General features: G+C 48.9%; 1 protein-coding gene across 18 annotated transcripts in view; it reads left to right on the top strand.

The window, feature by feature from the left end:
- The window catches only part of UBR5 (ubiquitin protein ligase E3 component n-recognin 5), a 2064863-nt gene that overhangs the window by 1823348 nt on the left and 218480 nt on the right, over positions 1 to 23035 (top strand). For all 18 annotated transcript variants that reach the window (XM_086966085.1, XM_086966077.1, XM_086966080.1 and 15 more), the window contains one exon: positions 3881 to 3941. In XM_086966085.1, coding sequence (XP_086822211.1) covers positions 3881 to 3941 — 61 coding nt within the window. The remainder of the gene's footprint in view (positions 1 to 3880; positions 3942 to 23035) is intronic.

Genomic DNA, 23035 nt, shown 5'->3' with positions numbered 1-23035 from the left:
ACTGGTTGTTGAAGGCGGGCTCGCCCCAGACAGTTGTCAACCACCTCCAAACTACGGCCGACCTCCTGCACCTGCTGGGGTTCTCCATCAATGTGCCGAAGTCACACCTGTGCCCCTCTCAGGAGCTCCTCGTCTTTGGAGCGGTTCTCGACTCGGTGCAGTTTCGTAATTATGCTCCCGAACAGCGGGTTCGGGATATTCAGGTTCTGATTCCGATCTTTCAGCCGTTACCCGAGTCTCGGTCAGGTTGCCGCTGCGGCTTCTGAAGCGGATGGCCTCCTGCATCCTTCTGGTGCATCACACCAGGTGGCGGATGCGAGCTCTGCAGTGGGACCTGAAGTTTCAGTGGGCCCAGCATCAGGGCAACTTGTCCGACCACGTCTTGATCTCGGAGGGCACTGCAAGACAGTTGCAGTGGTGGCTCACGGACCGCGATTGGGTCAGCGGCAGATCCCTCTCCCTACCCCAAACGGAGCACGTAGTTTTGAAGGACGCGTCCCTCCAGGGCTTGGGGGGGCACATGGGAGAGGCAGAGATCAGAGGCCTCTGGTCTCCTGCGGAGTCCAAGCTCCACATCAACCTTCTGGAGCTGCGGGCGATCCGGCTTGCACTTAAGGCATTCCTCCCCTTTGTCCGGGGGAGTGTAGTACAGGTGTTCACGGAGAACACCACCGCCATGTGGTACTCCCAACAAACAGGGCGGTTGGGGTTGTGGACCCTGTGCCAGGAGGATCTGCGCCTCTGGCAGTGCCTGGAACATCAGGGCGTGACCCTGGTGGTTCAACACCTGGCAGGTTCCCTGAACGCCAGGGCGGACAAACTCAGCTGTCGGTGCATGATGGATCACGAATGGCATCTGAACTCGGACGTGGCGCAAGGTCTCTTTCAGCAGTAGGGAGAGCCTTGGTTAGATCTATTCACCACAGAAGAGAACGAGCAATGTTATCAGTTCTGCGTGTTGGAATTTCCAAGGCGGCACTCGCTCTGAGACGCTTTTCGTCGCGAGTGGAGTTGCAGTCTTTTGTACGCCTTTCCACCTATACCACTTCTGCCCAGAGTGCTGAAGAAGATCAGGCATGACCGGGCCCAAGTCATCCTTGTGGCTTCGGACTGGGCACGAAGATACTAGTTTCTGAGCTACTCAGCATGTCAGTCGATCACCCGATTTGTCTGCCTCTTCAGGAGGACCTTCTGTCGCAGCAGCAGGGGACGGTCCTCCACCCGAACCTGTTCAGCCTCCACCTCCATGCGTGGAGATTGAGCGGCGACAGTTGTGGCCATTTGACTTGCCTCCTGAAGTCTGTGATGTTATTCTGGCAGCCAGGGGTCCCTCCACAAAATCGGTGTACGCCTGCAGGTGGAACAAATTTGTGGCATGGTGCACAGCAAAGGCTGTGGATCCACTCTCTGCCCCTCTTTCTGACGTTCTCCTCTTTCCAGCAGGGCTCTGCTTTGGGCACTATCAAGGGCTACGTCTCTGCCATTTCTGCCTTTTTAAGGCTCCCTGATCAGCCCTCTTTGTTCAAGTTCCCGGTTGTAAATAGATTCTTGAAGGGCATCACTCATATGTTCCCCCCTGTTCCTTTCGTGATGCCTCAGTGGGACTTGAACCTTGTTTTGACTTATCTGATGTGTGCTCCCTTCGAGCCACTTCATTACTGTCCTCTTCGTCTTCTTACCCTTAAGACTGCATTCCTGGTTGCCATCACCTCTGCCAGGAGAGTGAGTGAGCTCCAGGCCCTTTCTTCACAACCTCCTTTCCTTTCTGTCCATCCGGACAAAGTTGTGTTGCGGACTCGAACCAAGGTAGTCACAGCCTTCCACATCGGGCAGTCCATCACCTTGCCTACCTTCTTTCCGCCTCCGCATCCATCGAAAGAGGAATATAGGCTGCACCGTCTGGACCCAAAACGTGCGCTCTCATACTTTCTGCATCTCACACGCCAGTTCCGGGTGGATGACCAACTCTTTGTTGGTTATGTGGGTGCTAAGAAGGGACGGGCGGTGCACAAACGGACCATTTCCCGATGGGTCGTCTTGTCCATCAAGGCTTGTTATTCACTGGCTAAAAGGAGCCTCCTGTGGGGCTACGTGCCCATTCCACTCGAGCCACGGCCGCTACTACTGCCCTGGGTCGGGGAGACCCCTTGAAGGACATCTGTCAGGCAGCTACGTGGGCCTCGCTGCACACGTTCGCAAGACACTACTGCCTGGACAGCCAAGTCCGGAGAGATGGCTTTTTCGGCCGTTCCGTTTTCCAGGACTTTCTGGTGTGATCATTGGTTCGCAGACCCACCACTGGGGTTGGTGTTGTTGGGGTATCTATTCTAAGGTAAGGAATCTAATACTAACCTGTTTCTTTCAGATGCACAAGTTACTTACCTTCGGTAACGATATATCTGTAAGAAACAGTAGTTAGTATTAGATTCCCTACCGCCCCACCCATCCTCCCCGTTCTGCGAACCGATATCTAGGGTTAAGGTCATCCCCTTTCAGGGCCCTAGTTTGGTTTTTATCATGGCTCTGCGTTTCTGGCGCGGAAAAGCTGTGTATAAGAACTGACCACAGCGCGCGAGGGCTGGACGCGGAGCCGCATGCGCGGAGCCGCAGACGCGAAGCCGCAGACGACGCCTACCGACTGGGCAGGGGTACTGCTATGCAAAAAATTCCGGATCCAGACTGACGCCTGGGGATATTCTAAGGTGAGGAATATAATACTAACTACTGTTTCTTACAGGTATATCGTTACCGAAGGTAAGCAACTTGTGCATTAATTTGGTGGTCAATGAAGAACTCGCAGACTGTATATGGAGATTTTGCCTATCTCAGGATGAATTGAGAGACGCTTTTGTTTTGTGTTGAGTACTTAAGTCAGTCTCCTGGTGATGGCAGCCTCTGGGGTTTTGAAGGTCGGAGTCGTAGGAGTACTGTACTTAGATTAGTGTCCTTTGTAGACACTCTTGGTGCCCAAAGTCGCCAAAAGAGAACTAATTGTTTATTTTCTGGTTACATATATAAAAACAATCTAAGCTGGAGTCAGTACTCATGTGCATTGTGGACAAAGGGAGGAATCGCACATCATGTGACTTGCAACTTCTTCAACGAAAACTACTTGTAATGTTCAAGCTAAACATTAGATGGCAGGACTATGCAAAGCATGTAGTTCTTCAGCATTACACGCTACAAACAGATGCTTACAGAGTTAGTAGTATTGCCATTAGATTGTGCTAACTCCTACAGCATGACTATATATTCTTCATGTTTCAAAAGTCAGCCCTCGGCACATCTCTGTTAATGGTTCTTGCATCTAGTCCGCTTTTGTAGGTTGAAATTAATGAGGTGCATAGGTAATATACAAAAAATGGCCTAAGACCCTATGTTTGTATTGGTAGTTTTGATCTCCTAGCTCAAAAACTTTGAAAACTGTGTAAACGATGCAGGCTATATACCCTGCATAATTATTCCCAGTCTGAAGGAGTACAAAAGATAAGTATCACAATTACTATGATGAGTATTTTTTTTATTTTTCCCTTGGCTTGTTCTACACTTCAAAATGAGCTTTCCTCACACACACAATCTAAATGCTACTTTTCCATCATATTGCATTTACATCCTAAATATAGCCAATTCTGGTAGGTTGATGATACCTGCCTAACCTTGAAAATGTGGTCACCTTGATGCACAAAATGGCTTTATTCTTTCCAGTATAAGAAAAGTAATTATGTATGAAAGAGTTATTGAATTTATTTGAACATTAACTGTCTAAAAGTAGTTTCTTCCCATTTTGTATGTCAACCTATTTGTTGGTTATTGGATTTGTCATACGATTTGAAACCTGTGGGTGACAAAATGGACTAAACCTGTAATTTGATCTCTCTAGAGAAAACGGTGCAGACAGTATTTTGGATCTTGGTCTACTTGACACATCTGAGAAGACACAGGTATGAAACTACCCTCTGCGTACCGTGGAGAGCGTGAAGTAGAAACCTACATTGACATACCTACTGCTGTTTGAAAAGTGGCCTTAGTTTTGCTGTCAATGTAGCATAACCAGTGCTCCTAATAAAGCACCTTCTAAGTATTGCAACAGTGTCTTTATAAGTTAGCAGCATAGCCAATTTTTGGGGCGCTGAAGTATCCTACAGACTAAAGTTTGTCAGTGTTTGCCTATATTTCTCTTCCAGGGGATCCTCATCAATAGTCATAACCACATGAATATTCCCGCCCATGCAAGGGTCCCTGGAAACAATATATACACATATATGAAGATATATATATAGATATAGAGATATAGATAGAGATATGCAGATATACACAGACACAAATGCTGGGTATTGTTCCAAGTATTCCCTATGCACATATACACATTCAAAAAGCAGCATTGAAGAAAAACAAAGAGCACTTGAACTGCTTTAATGTACAGCAGAAAATAAAATCCTGCAAAGAGGTATGCCAGCTCACAGGCTGCATTGCCGAAAACACTTACGGCCAGATTCATCAAGCCGAAAACGGCTCGCAAAGGGCCAGATTCTGAGAATCTGGCCCTTTCCAAGCGCTATTTTTGCTTTTGGGATTCAACATCCCAAATGCAAAAATCGCATTTTTAGAAATCGCATATTTGCGAATAATTGCATTTAAGGAATCTCAATTAGAGATTCCTTAAATGCAATTCAAGAAGCATTTAAACATTGCGAAATCGCTCTTTTGGGCCACTATTTACCCCAAGGTCAAACCTCGTTGTAAATAGCGAAAACTTAGGAAAATGCATTTAAATGCATTTTTCTAAGTTGCATGGTACACACACACATGTCCTTTGGACATGTGTGTGCGCAACACCAATGTAGATTACCTTTCAAGGGTGCTACAGGGTGTCCTTTGAACACCCCTGGCACCCTTGAAATCGCATCCTTATTTGAAATTAGCAAATTGCTAACCCAAAGAAGGAATAACTCCCCATTCATTCCTATGGGCCTTTAGGCCCATAGGAATGAATGGGGAGTTATTCTTTATTTGCGTTAGCAATTTGCTAATCGCAAATAAGGAATGTGTAGGAATCGCAATTTATTTAGCGATTCCTACATGAATCCTGTTTTGCAAGTCCTTAATAGCGATTCCTTAATAATCGCTATTAAGGACTCGCAAAACGGCACTATGATGAATCTAGCTGTATGTGTAAAAAGCTGAAATGCTAACCTCATAGAACCACATAGGAAAAAACTGGCACCATGCTTTTAAGGCAGCCATGACCCCTAGCTTTCCATCATGCCTCAGGGGTGACAGTTAGGTCATTTGTTCTTTCCGGCTCCTTCTGTCAGGACCCTGGTAACTTCAGCTCTCTGTTTTCTATTTGTCAGAAAATATCTCTTGTTTTTTAGTCAAAACCTACTAACTTCAACGTCTTTTTAGTTTTAAAGTAAGTTCCTGCTTTTTCAGAGAGTTCAGCATATTTGTTCTCTCAGAAATGCTGTCTCTCTTTGACTCTTGCCCTTCTTGTGGCAAGAAGAAGGCCAGATCAGACTCACATTCTGTCTATATCCTTTGCCTTCCTGAGGATCATGATCCTAAGACTTGCCAGCATTGCCAGTCCCTTTCTAGGTGTACTCTGAAAGACAGCCTAGCTGTTCTCTCTCTAAATTGACTCACATGTACCTTAGGTGCATTTACCAATTGGTACTGGGCCACCTTATCAGTCCCTGTACAGTATACCTTAGGTATCCAGGGCATAGGTGTACCCAGGGCCTACCAGGGGCTGCAGCATGTATTATGCCACCCCTGGCTTGCCATCCAAATCTGACACAACTGGCTGCACGACAGCTGGGGCAAGGTGGTGTAATCACCCTTTGCTTTAGATATAGTATACCTATATCTAACCCTAAAATTGACACATGTATTCCTATCAGTCACTCCTATGGCAGGCCTTAACAATCCTGAAGGCAGAGTGCTTGGAATTATGTGAGATGGTGCTCTGGCATGAGCTGAGCCCGTCTGCAGCTTGCGGAACCAAGTCCTAAAATCTGTTCTATGATAACGCGTACCATATACTCTTAAGCGCATTATAATCCTCGCGGTTATTTGCTATCTTTGGTATCGCTTTATCAAAACATGTCGAGTAAGGTGTCATACGAATTGGAATACTAACCCCTCGCCAATTCTGGTGACGGGGTTAGCATTCCACCCTTCTAGAGGGACACAACATGTATGTAACTGTGAACCCCGGTTAAAGTCAACTCGAGCCTCAGCATCACAAAATGGATGCTGCCACCACAGACACAAGTCTGACCTCCTGCTGCTGGGAGTCCTTCCAGCGAGGAGAGCTTGGACAAAGGGTTTCCTGTCAGGGGCGGTGCTAGCACCATCCCACACAGGGTTTTGTGTATCCCAGGTAGGCAGGGCTGAATGGAAGGTGACTGCAAGTGGCACCCCGGTGCTCACTATGCATCTGCCGGTTTGAACCAGTTTCAGGGGCACACCAGCCCCTGAGCTGGGGAGAGTCCGGACAAAGGGAGAGGGGTGTAACCACCCCCCTCCTGGTCCCACCCATGGGCAGGACCTAGTTGCGTGCCTGCCCCCTTTTTTTTAATAAAGGTAGGAGCAGGCCCCCTTCCCAAATTATATAATTCCGAATCTTGACGACTTTCCACGAAAGAACTCTTGAACCTTTCTGAAGACTCTCCCTTGTGGCTAAGGAGTAGCCACCCTGCACCAGCGGGCACCATCTAAGCGCATGCGGTTTGCTGCACGTCCATCCTCCAGATCAAGACTGCCCAGCTCGATGAGACCCGGATTCCCTGGCATCTCTGACCTCTACCTACATCATCAGCCCAGCTGAGATTCGTGGGTGCGACGAGACCTGAAGGGACCGGCCATCTGCAAAACTGCACAACGCTTATCCAGCACGACCGCCGAGGGATCCTCGAGTGAGTGCTTTGGGGTTTGAGAAGCCCTAACCCTGAGCAGCTCCAGCACCGAAGTCCAGCCCCCCAGCATCCACGAGATCTGCGTGGGGCCCTTCTGCTCTTTGCTGCTCACTGCGTTGTCCGGCTACTTACCTGCTGGTTTGTGGCCCTCCTGACGACGAACCACGACAATCACATCGCTGGTCTGGTTGCTCCAGACTGGCCCTTGCTCCCCTCCAACAGAGGAGCACCCCGGACCCTCCTGGTCCACTCCAGACGCCATCTTGAGTCCACCGCGTGGGCTTGACTTTGCCAAGGTTTGTTGCCCCAATCCTGGGTCCAGCATCGCCGACAGCAGACACCTTCGTGGGACAGCTCGCACCTCCATCCTGGTAGCCGACAACGCCTCCTGGTCCGAGAGACTGCAGAGCCCAGCGTCGCCCACTCACCTGGTCGAGGTGACTTCATCCGGTGCCATCCTGGTGCCCACCTAATCACTGGCTAGTGATTAAGAACTGAGTCCCCTCTGCTTTCAGGTCGTCTCCATCTTCGATCCAGGCCTAGATCACTCCGGACATCATCACTGGTCGCCTGCCAGCAACGTCTTCTTTCAGGCTCCATAGACTGTAACAAGGATTCCCGACGTCTTTTGAACCCTATGCAGCTGCGGCCCCTGGGCTAGGTAACTTGAGCATTTCGGTGCTCCAACGTCGGTTCACTATCTAAGTGTCCAGATCCTTTTTCGTTTTCAGCCTAGCTAGTCGGATTCATCCGATAACACTAACTTTACGAAATCTAGCCTCCATAGACGCGTGAGTGTGCACACTCTGCATCCGATCTCCCTAGGCCTCCTGCTCCTAACCTGAAGGTTCAGTAGTGTAGTCCTAGCGATCCTAAAGCCTCTGGATCTTGTTACTTACCTGCTAGTATTTCGCATTCCACTTTTGTAGTATATGGTTTTTCGTGCTCCTCGGGCATTTGTGTAAATTGTGCGACTTTCAGTATTTCTTTAAGAGTTTTGTATTGTGCTTAGCACCCTGTCCTCAAAGAGTCCAGGGTTGTTGTGTTAGAAATAAATATCCTTTTATTTTCATAACAACTTGTGTGGTGTCCTTTCACTTGGTGTTCAAGGGGTATATGTGATGGTATAACAGCTGGCTTAACACGCCCTCTAGAGTTTAGCCTAAAGACTGCTCTTGTCCATGCTACTAGGATAGCTGGTCTATAAGGTTGACTTACAACCAATCATCAATAAGGGTCGTTTGGAATGATACACAGTGATCACTAGAATAGTGAGCACTACATATCAGGCCAACTTCTCACACTCCTTCTAGAGGTAGGTCCCTGGTGAAGAAGTGAAAGGAGAGAGCCAGATCTTCATCTAGTAGTAAGGTACCAGTCTGCTCTCCTTCAGCATCGTAATCAGCGATGAAAATACTGTCAACGAAAACGTTGTCAAGAAGCCCATCAACAGCGGGCTCGCCGTCGAGAGAACATCGGTCGTCGAAGAAAACTTCAGGTACGCGGCATCCTCCACTGTTGTCAACCAGGCGACGATCGGCATCGAGGAGTCATTCTCCATTGCTCCGGGCTCTCACAACGTCGGGAGTTGGGTCTCCGTCACCGCCGTCAGTAAGGCGGTCGACGTCGAGACATGCTCCGCTGTCGCCTGTGGATCGGCGTCAAAGCAGGCGTCTCCGTTGCCGCCAACAGGTCGCCGGTCGACGTCGAGGCATGCTGCGTTGCTGCCAGGGGAGCGACGATCAGCGTCGAAGCAGGCGTCTCCGTTGCCGTCAACCAGGCGGCAGTCAACGTTGACCGGCCTCGTCGTCACCAGGTGCATGACATTCGACATCCAGAAGAACTCCTCCGTTGTCATCGACCACGTGGTGTTCAACGTCGAGGCCCCAATCTCCAACGTCGGCGAAGGAGGATTCGTCGTTGGGACCCAAGGTGAGATATTCAAGACTGCGTTTGACGTCGAGGCGGCGGTCTCCGTCGATGTCAAGAAAGAGCACGACATCGAGAAGGAGTTTTCCGTCAGTCCCTTGGGTTCTTCTAGGCGCTCCACGTCAAGGGTGAGGTCGGGGAGATCTATGGCTTCAGCGTTGTTGCATTCTACATCGAAACGCAAATAGAGGTCGACATCGAGAGGAGAATCCCTCTTGAGAAACTCACTGGTGCTGGTAACATATAGTCGTTCGACGTCGAGACACTCAACATCGACGTTGCATCGCTCCTGTAGACCATGTTCCGCTTCCGAAGACCGAATGGAGCTATCGGCTTCAGTTACGAGCTCTCCTCAAGTAATTTAGACAAGAAGCTCTTCTTCTCCATCTCCTGATGCACAAAGGTCTCCAAAGCCAACCTCTCCACGAAGACAGAGGTCGCCTTCAGTTCATCTGTCACCATGATGGCTTCTTCCCCTCAGCCACTGGCAGAAAAATTCTTCTGGCCTGGCTCGACCGCCTATGGACTATTCCAGTCTGTTGCACAGAGCCCCGTTGGAAAGCCTGGTGCAGGAAGTGGACATATCACCTGTTGTTTGCACCAGGGGTCGCCAAGACAAATCTCCGGAGCACAGACCACATGCTCATCGAAAAAGAAAAAGAACACCGTCTTGGTCTTCCTCTTCAACTCACTCCTTAAAAAGGGATTACTCACCTACCCTTATGGATAGCCCTCCGTCTAGAGTGTCTCCTATCAACGACATCAATACATTACACGATGTCCTCACTAGAGGAGCGCAGAACCTGCACATAGATATGCTAGCGCTTCAAGCTTCCACCTCTATAATTGTTTAGACTCCATCAAAGGTCAGGGTCTAGACCTTTGCTCCAACTGGTTCCTGGCATCCTAAACTAGTAATGGACGTTTTTCTTACCGCGTCCTCGATTAAAGCAGCTCCAGCAAGATTCAGAAGAAGTACAAACCAGCGGAAACGGATCCTTTATTTTTTAAATCAGACCCTCCACGGATTCGGTAATCATTGCAGCAGCAAAGAAGATTCATGCTGTTGCTTCTTCATCCTCTGTCCCTCCAGACAAGGGAAGTAGAGCTCAAGACTCTTGGGGGAGAAAGTTATGCTGTTCCGCAGCATCCTCTTTGAAAGTATCTAGCGCAGTAGCCCTGTTGGGCCGTTATGACAGATCTTTATGGGACTCTTTGGAACGTTTTAAGGAGAAACTACCGAAGACGACCACCAGGATTTTGCAGAGATAATTCAAGAAGGGTGATTAGTACTGCAGCAGATGGGCTTCTCTGGCTGCTCATTCGTATGCACATGAAATTTGTGCAAGGAGATCTTCTTGGCTGCGCCTAACAGCTTTAAAGCCAGAGTCTCAGCATCGAATTCTCAATCTCCCGTTTTCCGGCACCTCTCTTTGGTTCCCACACCGATGAGGAAATTGCAAGGATGAAGGCTGAGTTGGACACGCTGAAAGCAGTAGGCCTGGAAAAGAAAAAAGAACTCTGGCATGGATACAGGCTTTACAATCGCAAGAACTTCCATCAGAGGGTTCAAACTCCTCTGGCAGCAGAGACAAAACCAAGAGTCCAGGTCTCAGTTCCAAGGCCGTAGAGGTTCCAGAGGCAGAGGTCAGCATCAGCAATCCTCCAGTGCAGTGAAGACTTCAGGGAAGCAATGATTTTCTGCTTCCTCTAGTGCCGTTGCCCACTCCAGTGGGAGGAAGTATTTCAAATCATGTGGCAGAGTGTCGCTCAATCACCAAGGATCAGTGGGTGCTAAATATACTGAACAATGGATATGCTCTTCGTTTCAGTGCACCCCCAAGGAACATTCCTCCAGTAAAATCGCACCCCCACCAACTAAAATGACTACGTCAGGAGGTGTCTGTCCTACTCAAAAAGTTGGCCATAGAAGAAGTCCCTCCCGCTCAAAGAGGAAAGGAAGGGCGTCCATTCTAGGTATTTTCTGGTGTGAAGGAAAGACCAGGTGCACAAATTCAGACCCATCCTGGATCTTCACTCTCTGAACAAGAACATTAGAAATGAGAAAGTTTGCATGTTGGCGCTACATCAAATATATCCACACCTGCAGAAAGGGGATTGGATGTGTTTGATAGACCTCCAAGATGCTTACTTCCACATCCCCATTGCTCCACATCATTGCAAGTTCCTGAGATTCATGGTGGGAGCAACACATTACCAGTTAAGAGTCTTACCGTTCGGCTTAAAATCCGCACCAAGGGTATTCATAAAGTGCATGGCGGTGGTGGCCGCGGCTTTACATCGTCAAGGCCTGTTTGTGTATCCGTATCTGGACTATTGGCTGTTGAAGGGTTCGTCTCCACAGATGGTGAAGAAACACGATTGGATTTGCCTGCAACTACTTAACCCCTTAGGCCTTAATGTCAACATGAACAAATCTGTCCAACAGGTGACCCAAATTCTCCATTATCTGGGCGCTACCATACACTCATGAGTAGGAAAAGTGTTTCCTTCAAAGGAGCAACTGTTATCAAGCGGGCACTCTGTGTGTTGGCCACAGGGTTAGTCCTGCTGTTTCATGCCTGTTTTTATGCCTGTCGTCATTATGTCTCTGATTACGCTATGTATCTGATCTCGCTAATTCAGTAAAACTGATTCTTACCTGCTGCATAATTTTTTTTATCGCTATCTTTAATTTTAATTGCGCCGTTTGTGTAGCTCATCTGCACTTTTAATCACCTGTCTTCAAGCAGTAGCCGCAGTCCCTTTTCCGTCATGGCTTGTGCCGATTGAGCGGAGGGACGGTAAGGCTTACACTTCACTTCCGGTTACTCACCCGGAAGCGTAGTCAGTGCTCCAGCCTCTGCACCACATTCCTCAGGTCCACATAAGGCGGTGCAGGGCACGGACGCGCAGCGGTTTCCTCTGGGAAGTGTTGGCCACAGGGTTAATATTGCTGTTTTATGCCTATCCTCATTATGTCCCGGATTATGCTATGTATCTGATCACGCTAATTCAGTAAAACTGATTCTTACCTGATGCATACATTTTTTTACCGCTGCTATTTTTAATTTTAATTGCGCTGTTTGTGTAGCCTGTCTGCACTTTTACTTACCTGTTTTCAAGCAGTAACCGCATTCCCCGTTCCGCCACGCCTGTGCCGATTGAGCGGAGGGACGGTAAGGCTTACACTTCACTTCCGGTTGCTCGCCTGGAAGCGTAGTCAGCGCACCAGCCTATGCACCACATTCCTCAAATCCGCAGCGGCGCGCCAGTGACGCGCCAAAGGCAAGCCGTCTGCACTCGTCCACGCCCGACTGCCGCCAGCCCCCAGGACCCTCTTTCATTTTTCCTACGCCTCCTGCGCTCTGGTGAGTGGCCCAAAATGGCAAGAATACAATACTCTAGCCCAGAGCTTAAACATTTCAATGAACTCCATCTAGAACAACTAGCTTTCCAGGGCAACACAGCTACCAGCAACATTCAAGGGAATTCGCATCTTAAGGAACCAACACCACTGAGCACACCCCAATTACTATGTAATTTGGCTCACACAAAAACTTCCGAATTGCTTAAGGGGATATACTTTAATGCCCTCTCTGTTCCAAAACATACCATGGCAATATGGATCCTTATGGCTATGGAGTCACCAGATATCTGTTTTATAACAGAATCCTGGCTACATGAATACTCCTCCACAGGTGTGGTTGCTGCTTTTCAACCCCAATATAACATAACCAGGGTGGATAGGAAGGACAGAATAAGAGGAGGCTTACTTATTGTTTCAACTCCTGGTATGACCATTACCTCTCTAGAATCTACGAGTACCGATCAATTAGAAATATGTATTTTTAGAATAGACGGGCTATCTCAGGTCACTCGGAGAGGAGCTTTGGTATATAGACCGCCCGGTCCGAAAAAAGATTTTACATATAAGCTGTTAGAGAAAATTGCTCCACATGTGTTAGCCACTGACCTTTTCCTCTCAACTTTGACTTTAATTCCCATGTAGAGAGTCTGTCTGACCCAGATACTAATCAGCTCATTACCAATATGAGCACTCTGGGGCTTGTCCAAATGGTGGAAAGCCCCACCCATTCTCCGGGCCATACCCTCAATCTAATATTTACAAACCCCCCCGGGCATTACGGTGGAACCTCCATCTTTGCTATTATGGTCAAACTATGACCTACTGAGATTTAACATTCCAGCCCATATTACTAAAACCGAGCACAAAAACGAATTAAAATGGTGAAGGCCGTGGCGGAAAGTTACTCCCATCTCCTTTTCAACCCATTTTAACCCTCCGCCTAAATGTCAAGCAGATAACATTGATCTGGCAGCAATTTCCCTTGAGGAAGCTATAACATCTGCACTAAATAAAGTTGCCCCTTACTAAAGTCAAATATTAACCCAGAACCGCTCCTGGTTCACAGAGCAACTGAAGATAGTAAAGCTCTCCTGCAGGATGGCGGAACGGAAATAGAGAAAAAAACAAATGTCCGACTGACCGCGAAAAATATAGAAGTATCCACCGTAACTATCTAGAGAACATCAGACAAGCTAAAAAACAGTTTCTTCTAAACCAGATTGGAAAGCCAGTAAACACCAATAAGGAGCATTATAAAATCTTAAAAGAATTTACGTCTCCCCCACCCCAGGCATCTGGCATCCGTCTCTATTTTACAGAACTGGGCGGATTCCCTTTCCAAATTTGTTTGACAAAATCAATGTAATTTATAGCTCCTTTCTGTCCCAAGAAGATATAAACATCCCAGGAAATCATTCCATTGTTTCCACAGGATCTCCTCCCATTCTAGAAGAATTCTCTTTGTGTAACTCGGAAGATGTGGTCAGAGTTATGCTAAAAATCAAATCCGGATCACCTGTGGATTCTATACCACTGCGGCTCCTCCCAACCATTGCATCAGTGCTTCTTGATCTCACTGACCGATTTAATAGATCACTGTCAGATATGGAAGTCCGCAAAAGTCAGGCCCATCCTAAATAAATCCACTGCAGACCCTGAACTTTTAACTAACTATTGTCCAATCTCGCTTCTCCCTTAATTTGGGAAAAAAATTGAATCGTTGGTCAACCGACAGCTCGTCACTTATCTAGAGAGCCATGGCTTACTGGAATCATCACAGTCTGGTTTCAGGGCCGCCCATAGTAGTGAAACAGCATTGGTAGAGTCCACAGATAACATCAGGCTAGCATTGGACAAAGGACAACCATCTATTCTCTTTCTGCTAGATCTATCTGCTGCCTTTGACTCCATCTCCCACAGCAATTTAGATCTAAGGCTCTGGGAGATCGGTGTCCGAGGGAAGGCCCACAAATGGCTCAGAAGCTATCTAACGGATTGTGTCACTGCCGTTCAGATTGGTGACATTGTCTCATGCAATAGGCCAGTTAAGATGGGAATGCCACAGGGCTCTATTTTGAGCATGACGCTCTTTAATCTATACGTGACTCCATTGGCTAAGGTGATCAGATCCTATGGCTTTGATGTAGTGTCATATGCCGACTATACTCAGATTCTGATCACCCTTGGCCCAGATCCAACAGATACGAAATCACGTTTTAAAGATTGCATGATCCATATCGATAGATGGATGAATATAAATCACCTACAACTAAACAGAGGAAAAACTGAGATGGTTCTCTTTGGCAGAGCACATGAACACTGGTCAAGTGACTGGTGGCCTCAACCCCTTGGCCCCTGCCTAGTGCCAAGACAATCACTTCAGAACTTAGGTATTCAAATAGACAACCAATTGTCAATGAAAGATCAGGTTCATTACCTAATTGGCTCCTGTTTTGGCATCATGCGAAACTTGCTCAAAGTTTTTAAATGGCTCCCGATGGAAGCCATTAGTTCAAGGTCTGATTATCAACCGCATGGAGTATGGAAACGCTTTGCTGTCTTCAATGAATAAAGATCTCCTTACTAGGCTCCAAGTCCTGCAGAATACTGCTGCCAGGCTAGTGCTGAATCTCCCGATGGAATCCCTTTCAGCACCCAACTTGATACCTCTTCACTGGCTTCCTGTTAGGAAGCGGACTCGTTTCAAGATTCTCTGCCTAACACATAAGAACATGTATGGCACTAGTCCCGACTACTGGAAAAAGAAACTCGGTTGGTACGGGCCATGCTTGGCTCTAAGATCCAGGAACAAATCCCTTCTAACACCCCTCAAGATTTGTGCCGTAAGAAAGGGAGAGAGATCTTTTTCATTTCTCGCTCCCGCTTTCTGGAATAAACTGCCACTACATCTACGTATTATCTCTAATCATAATCGTTTTTGCAGGGAGCTAAAAACATGGCTATTTGACAATTAACGGACTCTTGTCCAAACCAACTCCTGAGTATTCCGCAAGCGCCATGAGACTACCTGGTGATATGTGCGCTAAATAAAAATTCCTGATTTGATTTGATTAATGAAACAGAAATTAAATTCTCTGCTCCAGGCGCACCATCAGTAAGGCAAGTGGCATCTCTTCTAGGGTTGTTGGCCTCTTGTATATTTCTCATCCCCAACTTCAGAATGTGAATGAGACCACTGCAGCAGGATCTGGAGGACAAGTGGGACCAATTCTCAGGACATTGGGAGGATCGGATCCTTCTCTTCCATGCTGCGAAGTCGTCCATGATCTGGTGGACCCAACCGAAAAATCTACTAGGGTGAGCTCCTTTCCATCAACCTCTCCCAAGACAATCCCTGATCACGGACGCATCTCTGCAGGGATGGTGTGCGCACTTGGGTTGTCGACAAATTCAGGGCAAGTTGTCGAGCAAGGAACAGACCTACCACATAAACATGTTAGTGCTGCAGGCAGTTCATCTAGCCCTCAAAGCATTCCATCCATCTATTCAGTCAGTCAATACTGATTCAAACGGACAATACAACCACCATGTATTACTTGAACAAACGAGGTGGAACACATTCTCGCCCGCTGTCACTGGAATCCCAAGCGTTCTGGCACTGGCTTTTGGCCAGGAATCTCTTGATCACAGCGGTGCACCTGCCAGGAGAACAGAACGTGCAGGCAGAGGCTCTCTGTTGGCACTTAGAAGAACAAGAAGACTGGGTGGTCAACGACAAGGTAGTGGCAGACCTCTTTCATCACTGGGGTCAGCCATCCATCGACCTCTTTGTAGACGATCTAAACAAAAAATGCCATGCCTTCTCGGCCAGATTTTACCGGCCAGGAACGAGAGGGAATGCTCTTTTGATAGACTGGTCCGGAACATTTGCGTACGCCTTTCCGCCCCATCCTCTCACCCCGAAGGTGGTGATCCAGGATGAAGATGATCCTGAAAGCACTGGAGCCAGTGGTGGTATCTGGACCTGTTACAGCTATAAATATGTCCACACAGGAGGCTTCAGTGCAGACCGGACCTTCTGACCAAAATGGGCAGGATGATTCTACACCCCGGCCGAGGTTAGCAGCCTGGCTCCTGAGGTCCTGCAATACGGACATCTGAATCTCCCTCAGGACTGCATGAACATTTTGAGGGAGTCAAGGAGACCATCCACCACAAGGAACTCTTATTCTTTTTAAATCGAAGAGGTTTTTCTTGTGGTGTATGCATAATGGTTAGTACTGGGCAGGAGGAGGTAATCTAACCTTATCTTCTGTTTCTAGCCAAGTCAGGTTTGAAGTAAACTTCTATCAAGGTTCCCTTGGCTGCCATTACGACCTACAGAAAATCACCTAACCAACCTTCTTTTTTCCAGCTACAGGTGGTCAAGGATTTCCTTCAGTGGTTGAAGAAGGTTTTTCCTCCTGTCCGACATCCTTCTCCTCCTTTGGAGTTGAATCTTGTTCTGTCCAAATTAATGGGCCCTCCCTTCGAGCCCATTCATAAGGCCACTTTGCAACACCTGGAGTGGAAAGTTGCTTTTCTAGTAGCTGCTACGTCAGCACGCAGAGTAAGTGAAATCCAGGCACTCTGCTCAAAGGAACCGTACACAGTTTTCCATCACAATAGGGTGGTTCTGAGGACTCTTCTTTCCTTTCAAAAGTGGTGTCTAAAGTCCATATTAACCAGATAATTTCTCTTCTCTCTTTTTTCCCCAATCCTGCTACACCAGCAGAAAGGTCTCTTCGCTCACTGGACCGCAAAGGGTTCTCAAATTCTATTAGAAGGGAACAAAATCCATTAGAAAGTCTGAACAATTGTGTTTAAATTATGGTGTCGTCGGGACAGGTTTTCCAGCCTCCAAACGATCCATCTCGAGGTGGCTAGTGTCCTGTATTAAGCTGGCTTCTCAATGGGCGAACTCTATTGGTTTCCCCTTAAGGCTCACTCCACTAGGGGAAAAGCAGCACAGTAGCGTTCTTGCATAAATTGTTTTCTGCAATGCAGCCTGTGAGCTGGGAATGCTGTAATTCCTCTTCGCAGGATTTTATTTTCTGCTCTACATTAAAGCAGTTCATATGATCTTTGTTTTTCTTCACTGCTTCTTTTTGAATGTGTATATGTGCAAAGGGAATTCTTGGAGCATTACCCAGCTCTTTTTTTGTATGTAGGAGAGCTTCATATATGTTTTTCATGTATATATTGTTTGTGGGGTCCCCGCGCATGGGCGGGAATAATTGTGCTAATGATTATTGATGAGGATACCCCTGGAAGAGAACTAGGATTACAGGTAAGTAACTTATCCTAATCTGCAATGTGTTGACTTACTTTCTCGGAGCGATTTAGTGAATCTTGAGCAAGATAGCTGGCAAACATCATCATTGTACTGGATTTTATCTGAAAGAAATAGTTAGTTATAGATTCCTTACCTTAGAATTACCTAACCCCCAGGCATTAAGACTGGATCCAGGTTTTTCGTCAGCAGTACCCCCTATGCGGCGAAAGATGGCATCGGTCGGCTAACATGTTTGTCGTTGGCTCATGGTTGCCGGGATGATGTCACGGTAGCTACGTACACGCCGCCCTCGGGTACTGACGTCAGTTCTTTCTTTTTTCGCACCAGCCAGCGCAGAACCCGAAAGAGCGGTACCGCCAGTCAATTTTTGACTGGCTTTTTTGCCAACTTTTGTTGACACCGTTTTCGAGTCTTCGACTCCAGGTGCACGTCAGGGATGCCCAGCTTCAGGGCTTGCGGTTCCTATAGCCGACTGATGTCTGTGACGGATTCGCACCGCATGTGCCTGTTTTGCTTGGAGCGCGACCACGACCCCAAGTCGTACTCCGGCTTCCAGACCATGAATCCGAAGTCTTTGCGTGAGCAGTCCCGAAAGCTTTTCGGGGCCTGGCAGTCCGCTCCGCGCCGTTTGAGGTCTCGGTCGCGTGGAAGGTCAAGGGACCGGTCGTCGAGTCCTCATCATCACTCTTCCAAGTCTTTGCACTCGAGGCACAAGAAGTAGTCAAAGAAGCATCGTCGCTCTTCGACTTCTCCCCGTCCGTCGGCCAACGCGGCGAGGGATGCGGGTGGTGCCCCTCCTGCGGCTCCTCGTGTGGAGCCCGAAGGGTAGACTACGGGTTTCCCTTTCTTTCCGGGACCCGGAGCGACCCCTGCCCAGCTTTGCCAATTTTATGAAGCGATGCATGCCATCTTTGGGCAGCCTGACTCCGCAGGCGCGCCTTCGGTCCCCGCAGACTCGGCTGGGGTCCCTTGGCCTTCGTCTGCTCCGGCTCGGCACCGCAGGGTCCTCTTGGAGCCAGGCCTGGATCCAGATGAGTGCCGGTCGACTTCTTTACACCTCCCTTGGCGCTAAATCCACCGGCACCACGTCCGCAGCCGAAGCCAGTTGTCCCCAACCAGCGTCGACCCCGGCCTCCATCCCGATGTAGGTACGGAGCAGGACCAGCGTCGACCGACGCCGGATCTTGCACCGACAGGTACTTTTATGACCTTGTTCTACCCAGGCTCTTTTAGACCAGATTGGCAGCCAGAGGAGGGTGAGGAGGACTGGGAGGGGTCTAGGGACCCTTTAACTGACCAGTTAGGCTATGAACCGGACTGGAGAGAGGAACTGGGGGAAGCCAGTGGTTTGGATACCGCACCAGACCTTGGCATGTTGTCGTCTCCTACCGTCGCTACGGAGGAGGGAGCATCTTGCGTAGGGGCGGCCAAGGCTCTCAACCTCGAGCTACCGACGGTGGCAGTCAGGACTAACCTCCTGACAGAGGTACCTAATTCGGCAGGGAGCTCCTGCTACTGTTTAATGGAGCCCTCACCGACCTCCTTTTGGGCACCTGGTCCAGGCCCAACACAGGGGATCCTGTGGGTAGGATGATTGCCCATTGCCCGGCACTGGGCGACCCCACTTTTCTCTCTCAACACCCCGCCCCATAGAGCTTGGTTGTCCAAGCCTCCACCTCCAAAGGCGCATTCCCTAACGCACCACCTGATAGGGAATCCAAAAACCTAGACGGGATGTGGGAACCACCACTGTGGTTCTGGTGCCAGCGGGCCAGCCAGTCTACCACAGCCCCTTCTGCAGCAGCCCTCAAACCCTCCTAGTCCGAACTTTCAGGGCCACCAATGGCTAGTGGGCACCAGGATTCGCCATCACTTCTCCCACTGGTGCGCCATCAGGTGGGTTTTGCAAATAGTCCGAAGGGGCTACTCCCTCTCCTTCGAGACTTGCCCTCCATCCATGCCACCTTAGTACCATCGCATGTCGGAGGATCATCTGGCCCTTCTCCAACAGGAAGTTTCGGCACTCTTGGCCAAGGGAGCCATTGAGTGCGTTCTTGTCCCAGAAGTAGGTCATGGTTGCTATTCCCACTACTTTCTGGTGCCCAAGAAGGACAAAAGCCTGGTTCTTATCTTGGATCTCAGGAACGTCAAACGCTTCCTCCGGAAGGAGAAGTTCAAAATGTTGTTGCTCGCTCAAGTTCTGTCTGCTCTCGACCCTGGAGAGTGGATGGTAGTGTTGGACTTGAGTACGCTTATTTTCACATCCCCGTCCTACCTGTCCACCGGCGTTGCCTATGGTTCACCGTAGGCCACAAGCAATTTCGATTTACTGTGCTCCCCTTTGGCCCTACCAGCGCCCCTCGGGTGTTCACGAAAGTGATGGTGGTGATCGTAAATCATCTTCGCAGATCAGGGGTTCAGGTCTTCCCCCATCTCAACGACTGGCTGTTGAAGAAGGGCTCGCCCCAGGCTGTCATCTCCCACCTCCAGACTATGGCCGACCTCCTGCATTCGCTGGGGTTCACCATAAACATGCCGAAGTCACACCTGATTCCCTCTAAGATGCTCCATTTCATCGAAGCGGTTCTGGACATGACACAGTTTCTGGCTTATCCTCCCAAGCAGTGAGTCCGGGATATTCGGCCTTTGATTCCGATCTTTCAGCTTCTAGCCCGGGTTTGTCAGAATGACCTTGAGGCTGCTGGGCCTCATGGCCTCCTGCACCCTGCTAGTAGGTCATGCCAGGTGGCATATACGGGCTCTGCAGTGGCACCTGAAGTTCCAGTGGGCGCAGCATTAGGGGAATCTGTCTGATTGCGTCCAGATCTAAGAGGGGACTGCACGACCGTTGCAGTGGTGGCTAACAAATCAGTATTGGGTCAACGGCAGATCCCTCTTCCTTCCCCAGCCAGAGTTTACAGTGGTGACTGATGCATCAATTTTGGGGTGGGGTTGGGTGGCCACATGGGAGAGGTGGAGATCAGAGGCCTCTGGTCTCCGGTGGAGTCTGGGCTCCACATCAACCTTGAGCTTCTGGTGATCCGTCTTGCACTAAAAGAATTCCTTCCCTCTGTCCGGGGAAGAGTAGTGCAGGTGTTCATGGACAACACCACCGCTATGTAGTTCTGCAACAAACAGGATGGGGTAGGGTCGTGGACCCTATGTGAAGAGGATCTCCATCTCTAGACGAGGCTGGAACATCAGGGCGTGGCCCTGGTGGTTCAACACCTGCCAGGTTCTCTTAAAGCCAGGGCGGACGAAGTCAGCCGTCGGTGCTTGATGGATCACGAATAGCGTCTGAACTCTGACGTGGCGCAAGGCCTCTTTCAGCAGTGGGGAGAGCCTTGGTTAGATCTATTCTCCACAGAAGAGAACGTGCAATGATATCAGTTCTGCGTGTTGGAATTTCCAAGGCGGCACTCGCTCGGAGAAGCTTTTCGTCGCGAGTGGAGTTGCAGTCTTTTGTACGCCTTTCCGCCTATACCACTTCTGCCCAGAGTGCTGAAGAAGATCAGGCGCGACCGGGCCCAGGTTATCCTTGTGGCTCCGGACTGGGCACGAAGATATTGGTACCCAGAGCTACTCAGCATGTCTGTTGATCCCCCGATTCGTCTGCCTCTTCAGGAGGACCTTCTGTCGCAGCAACAGGGGACGGTCCTCCACCCGACCCTGTCCAGTCTCCACCTACAAGCTTGGAGATTGAGCGGCGGCAGTTGGGGCCATTTGACTTGCCTCCTGAAGTCTGTAATGTCATTCTGGCAGCCAGGCGTCCCTCCGCGAAATCGGTATACGCCTGCAGGTGGAATAAATTTGTGGCATGGTGCACAGCAAAGGCTGTGGATCCACTCTCTGCCCCCCTTTCTGAGGTTCTCTTCTTCCTTCTTTCTCTTGCCCAGCAGGGCTCTGCTTTGGGCACTCTCAAGGGCTACCTTTCTGCCCTTTCTGCCTTCTTAAGGCTACCTGATCAACAGTCTTTGTTCAAGTCCGACATTTTAAATAGGTTTTTGAAGGGCATCACACGCATGTTCCCTCCTGTTCCATTCGTGATGCCCCAGTGGGACTTGAACCTTGTACCTACTTACCTGATGTGCGCTCCCTTTAAGCCACTTCATAACTGTCCTCTCTGCCTTCTTACTCTGAAGACTGCTTTCCTGGTTGCCATCATCTCTGCCAGGAGAGTGAGTGAGCTCCAGGCCCTTTCTTCCAAACCTCCATTCCTTTGTCCATCCGGACAAGGTTGTGTTGCGGACAAGACCCTCTTTCCTGCCCAAGGTAGTCACAGCCTTCCACATCGGGCAGTCCATCACCTTGCCCGCCTTCTTTCCACCTCCGCATCCCTCGAAAGAGGGAGAGGCTCCACCGTCTGGACCCAAAACGTGCGCTCTCATTCTACTTGGATCGCACACGCCAGTTCCAGGTGGATGACCAACTCTTTGTTGGTTACGCGGGCGGTGCACAAACGGATCATCTCTCAGTGGATCGTGTTGTGTATCCAGGCATGCTACTCCTTGGCTAAAAAGGAACCCCCTGTTGGGCTGAGGGCCCATTCCACTCTGGCATGGCGACTACTACTGCCTTGGGCCCGGGAGTCCCCTTGCATGAAGTTACGTGGGCCTCACTGCACACGTTCGCAAGACACTACTGCCTGGATCGCCAAGTCCGGAGGGATGGCTTCTTTGGCCGTTCCGTCCTCCAGGACTTTCTGGTGTAATCTTGTTCGCAGACCCACCACTGGGTTTGGTATTGCTGGGGTATCTATTCTAAAGTAAGTAATCTATCACCAACGTGTCTCTTTCAGATGCACAAGTTACTACTTGTGTAACAATATATCTATCGCATGGGTACTGCTACGCAAAAAAATTCCGGATCCAGTCTGACGCCTGGGGATATTCTAAGGTAAGGAATCTATCACTAAGTAATGTCTCTTACAGATATATCGTTACACAAGTAGTAACTTGTGCTTCTCTGCTTTAAGTAGTTGGGTGAGTAGTTAGATCATTGGGTCCTTTTTCGCCTGAGTTTCCTGTTCTCCAGGCGTTCTACTTTCCTCCACCTGGAGGGAGACCATCTGGTTTAGTGACAGTCATGATTATTACGTGAAAATTTGTGGAAAAAAGTGTAGCGTTTAAATTACCTCCATTCCAGTGCATCATGTTTTATTGGTCAGGAAGGGAGAGGCTTACAATCAACTGTAGGCGCTCGGGTGAATGTGTAAGTGGCACTAAATCGCTCCCCTGCAGATCCTGAACAAAGCCCACCGAATCATTGGTGCAACAAATGGGTGCAACATGTCGACCATTCACAATTTAAATATTAGGTGCAGTGGACCACTTACACATCCACCGAGCGCCTGCCGTTGATTTAAACCTTTTCTCTTCCTGTTCAATAAAACATTTTATACAGGAATGGAGGTAATTTTAACTCTTCACTTTTTTCCGTAAATTGTCACGTGTTAATCGCAACTGACACTAAAACAGATGATCTCCCTCCAGTCAGAGGAAAGTAGACCACCTGGAGAACAGG

Source organism: Lissotriton vulgaris, chromosome 4_1 (assembly GCF_964263255.1).
Source record: "Lissotriton vulgaris chromosome 4_1, aLisVul1.2, whole genome shotgun sequence".
NCBI lineage: Eukaryota > Metazoa > Chordata > Amphibia > Caudata > Salamandridae > Lissotriton > Lissotriton vulgaris.
Note: the sequence above shows the minus strand (reverse complement) of the source record. Positions and strands in the feature narration are given on the sequence as shown.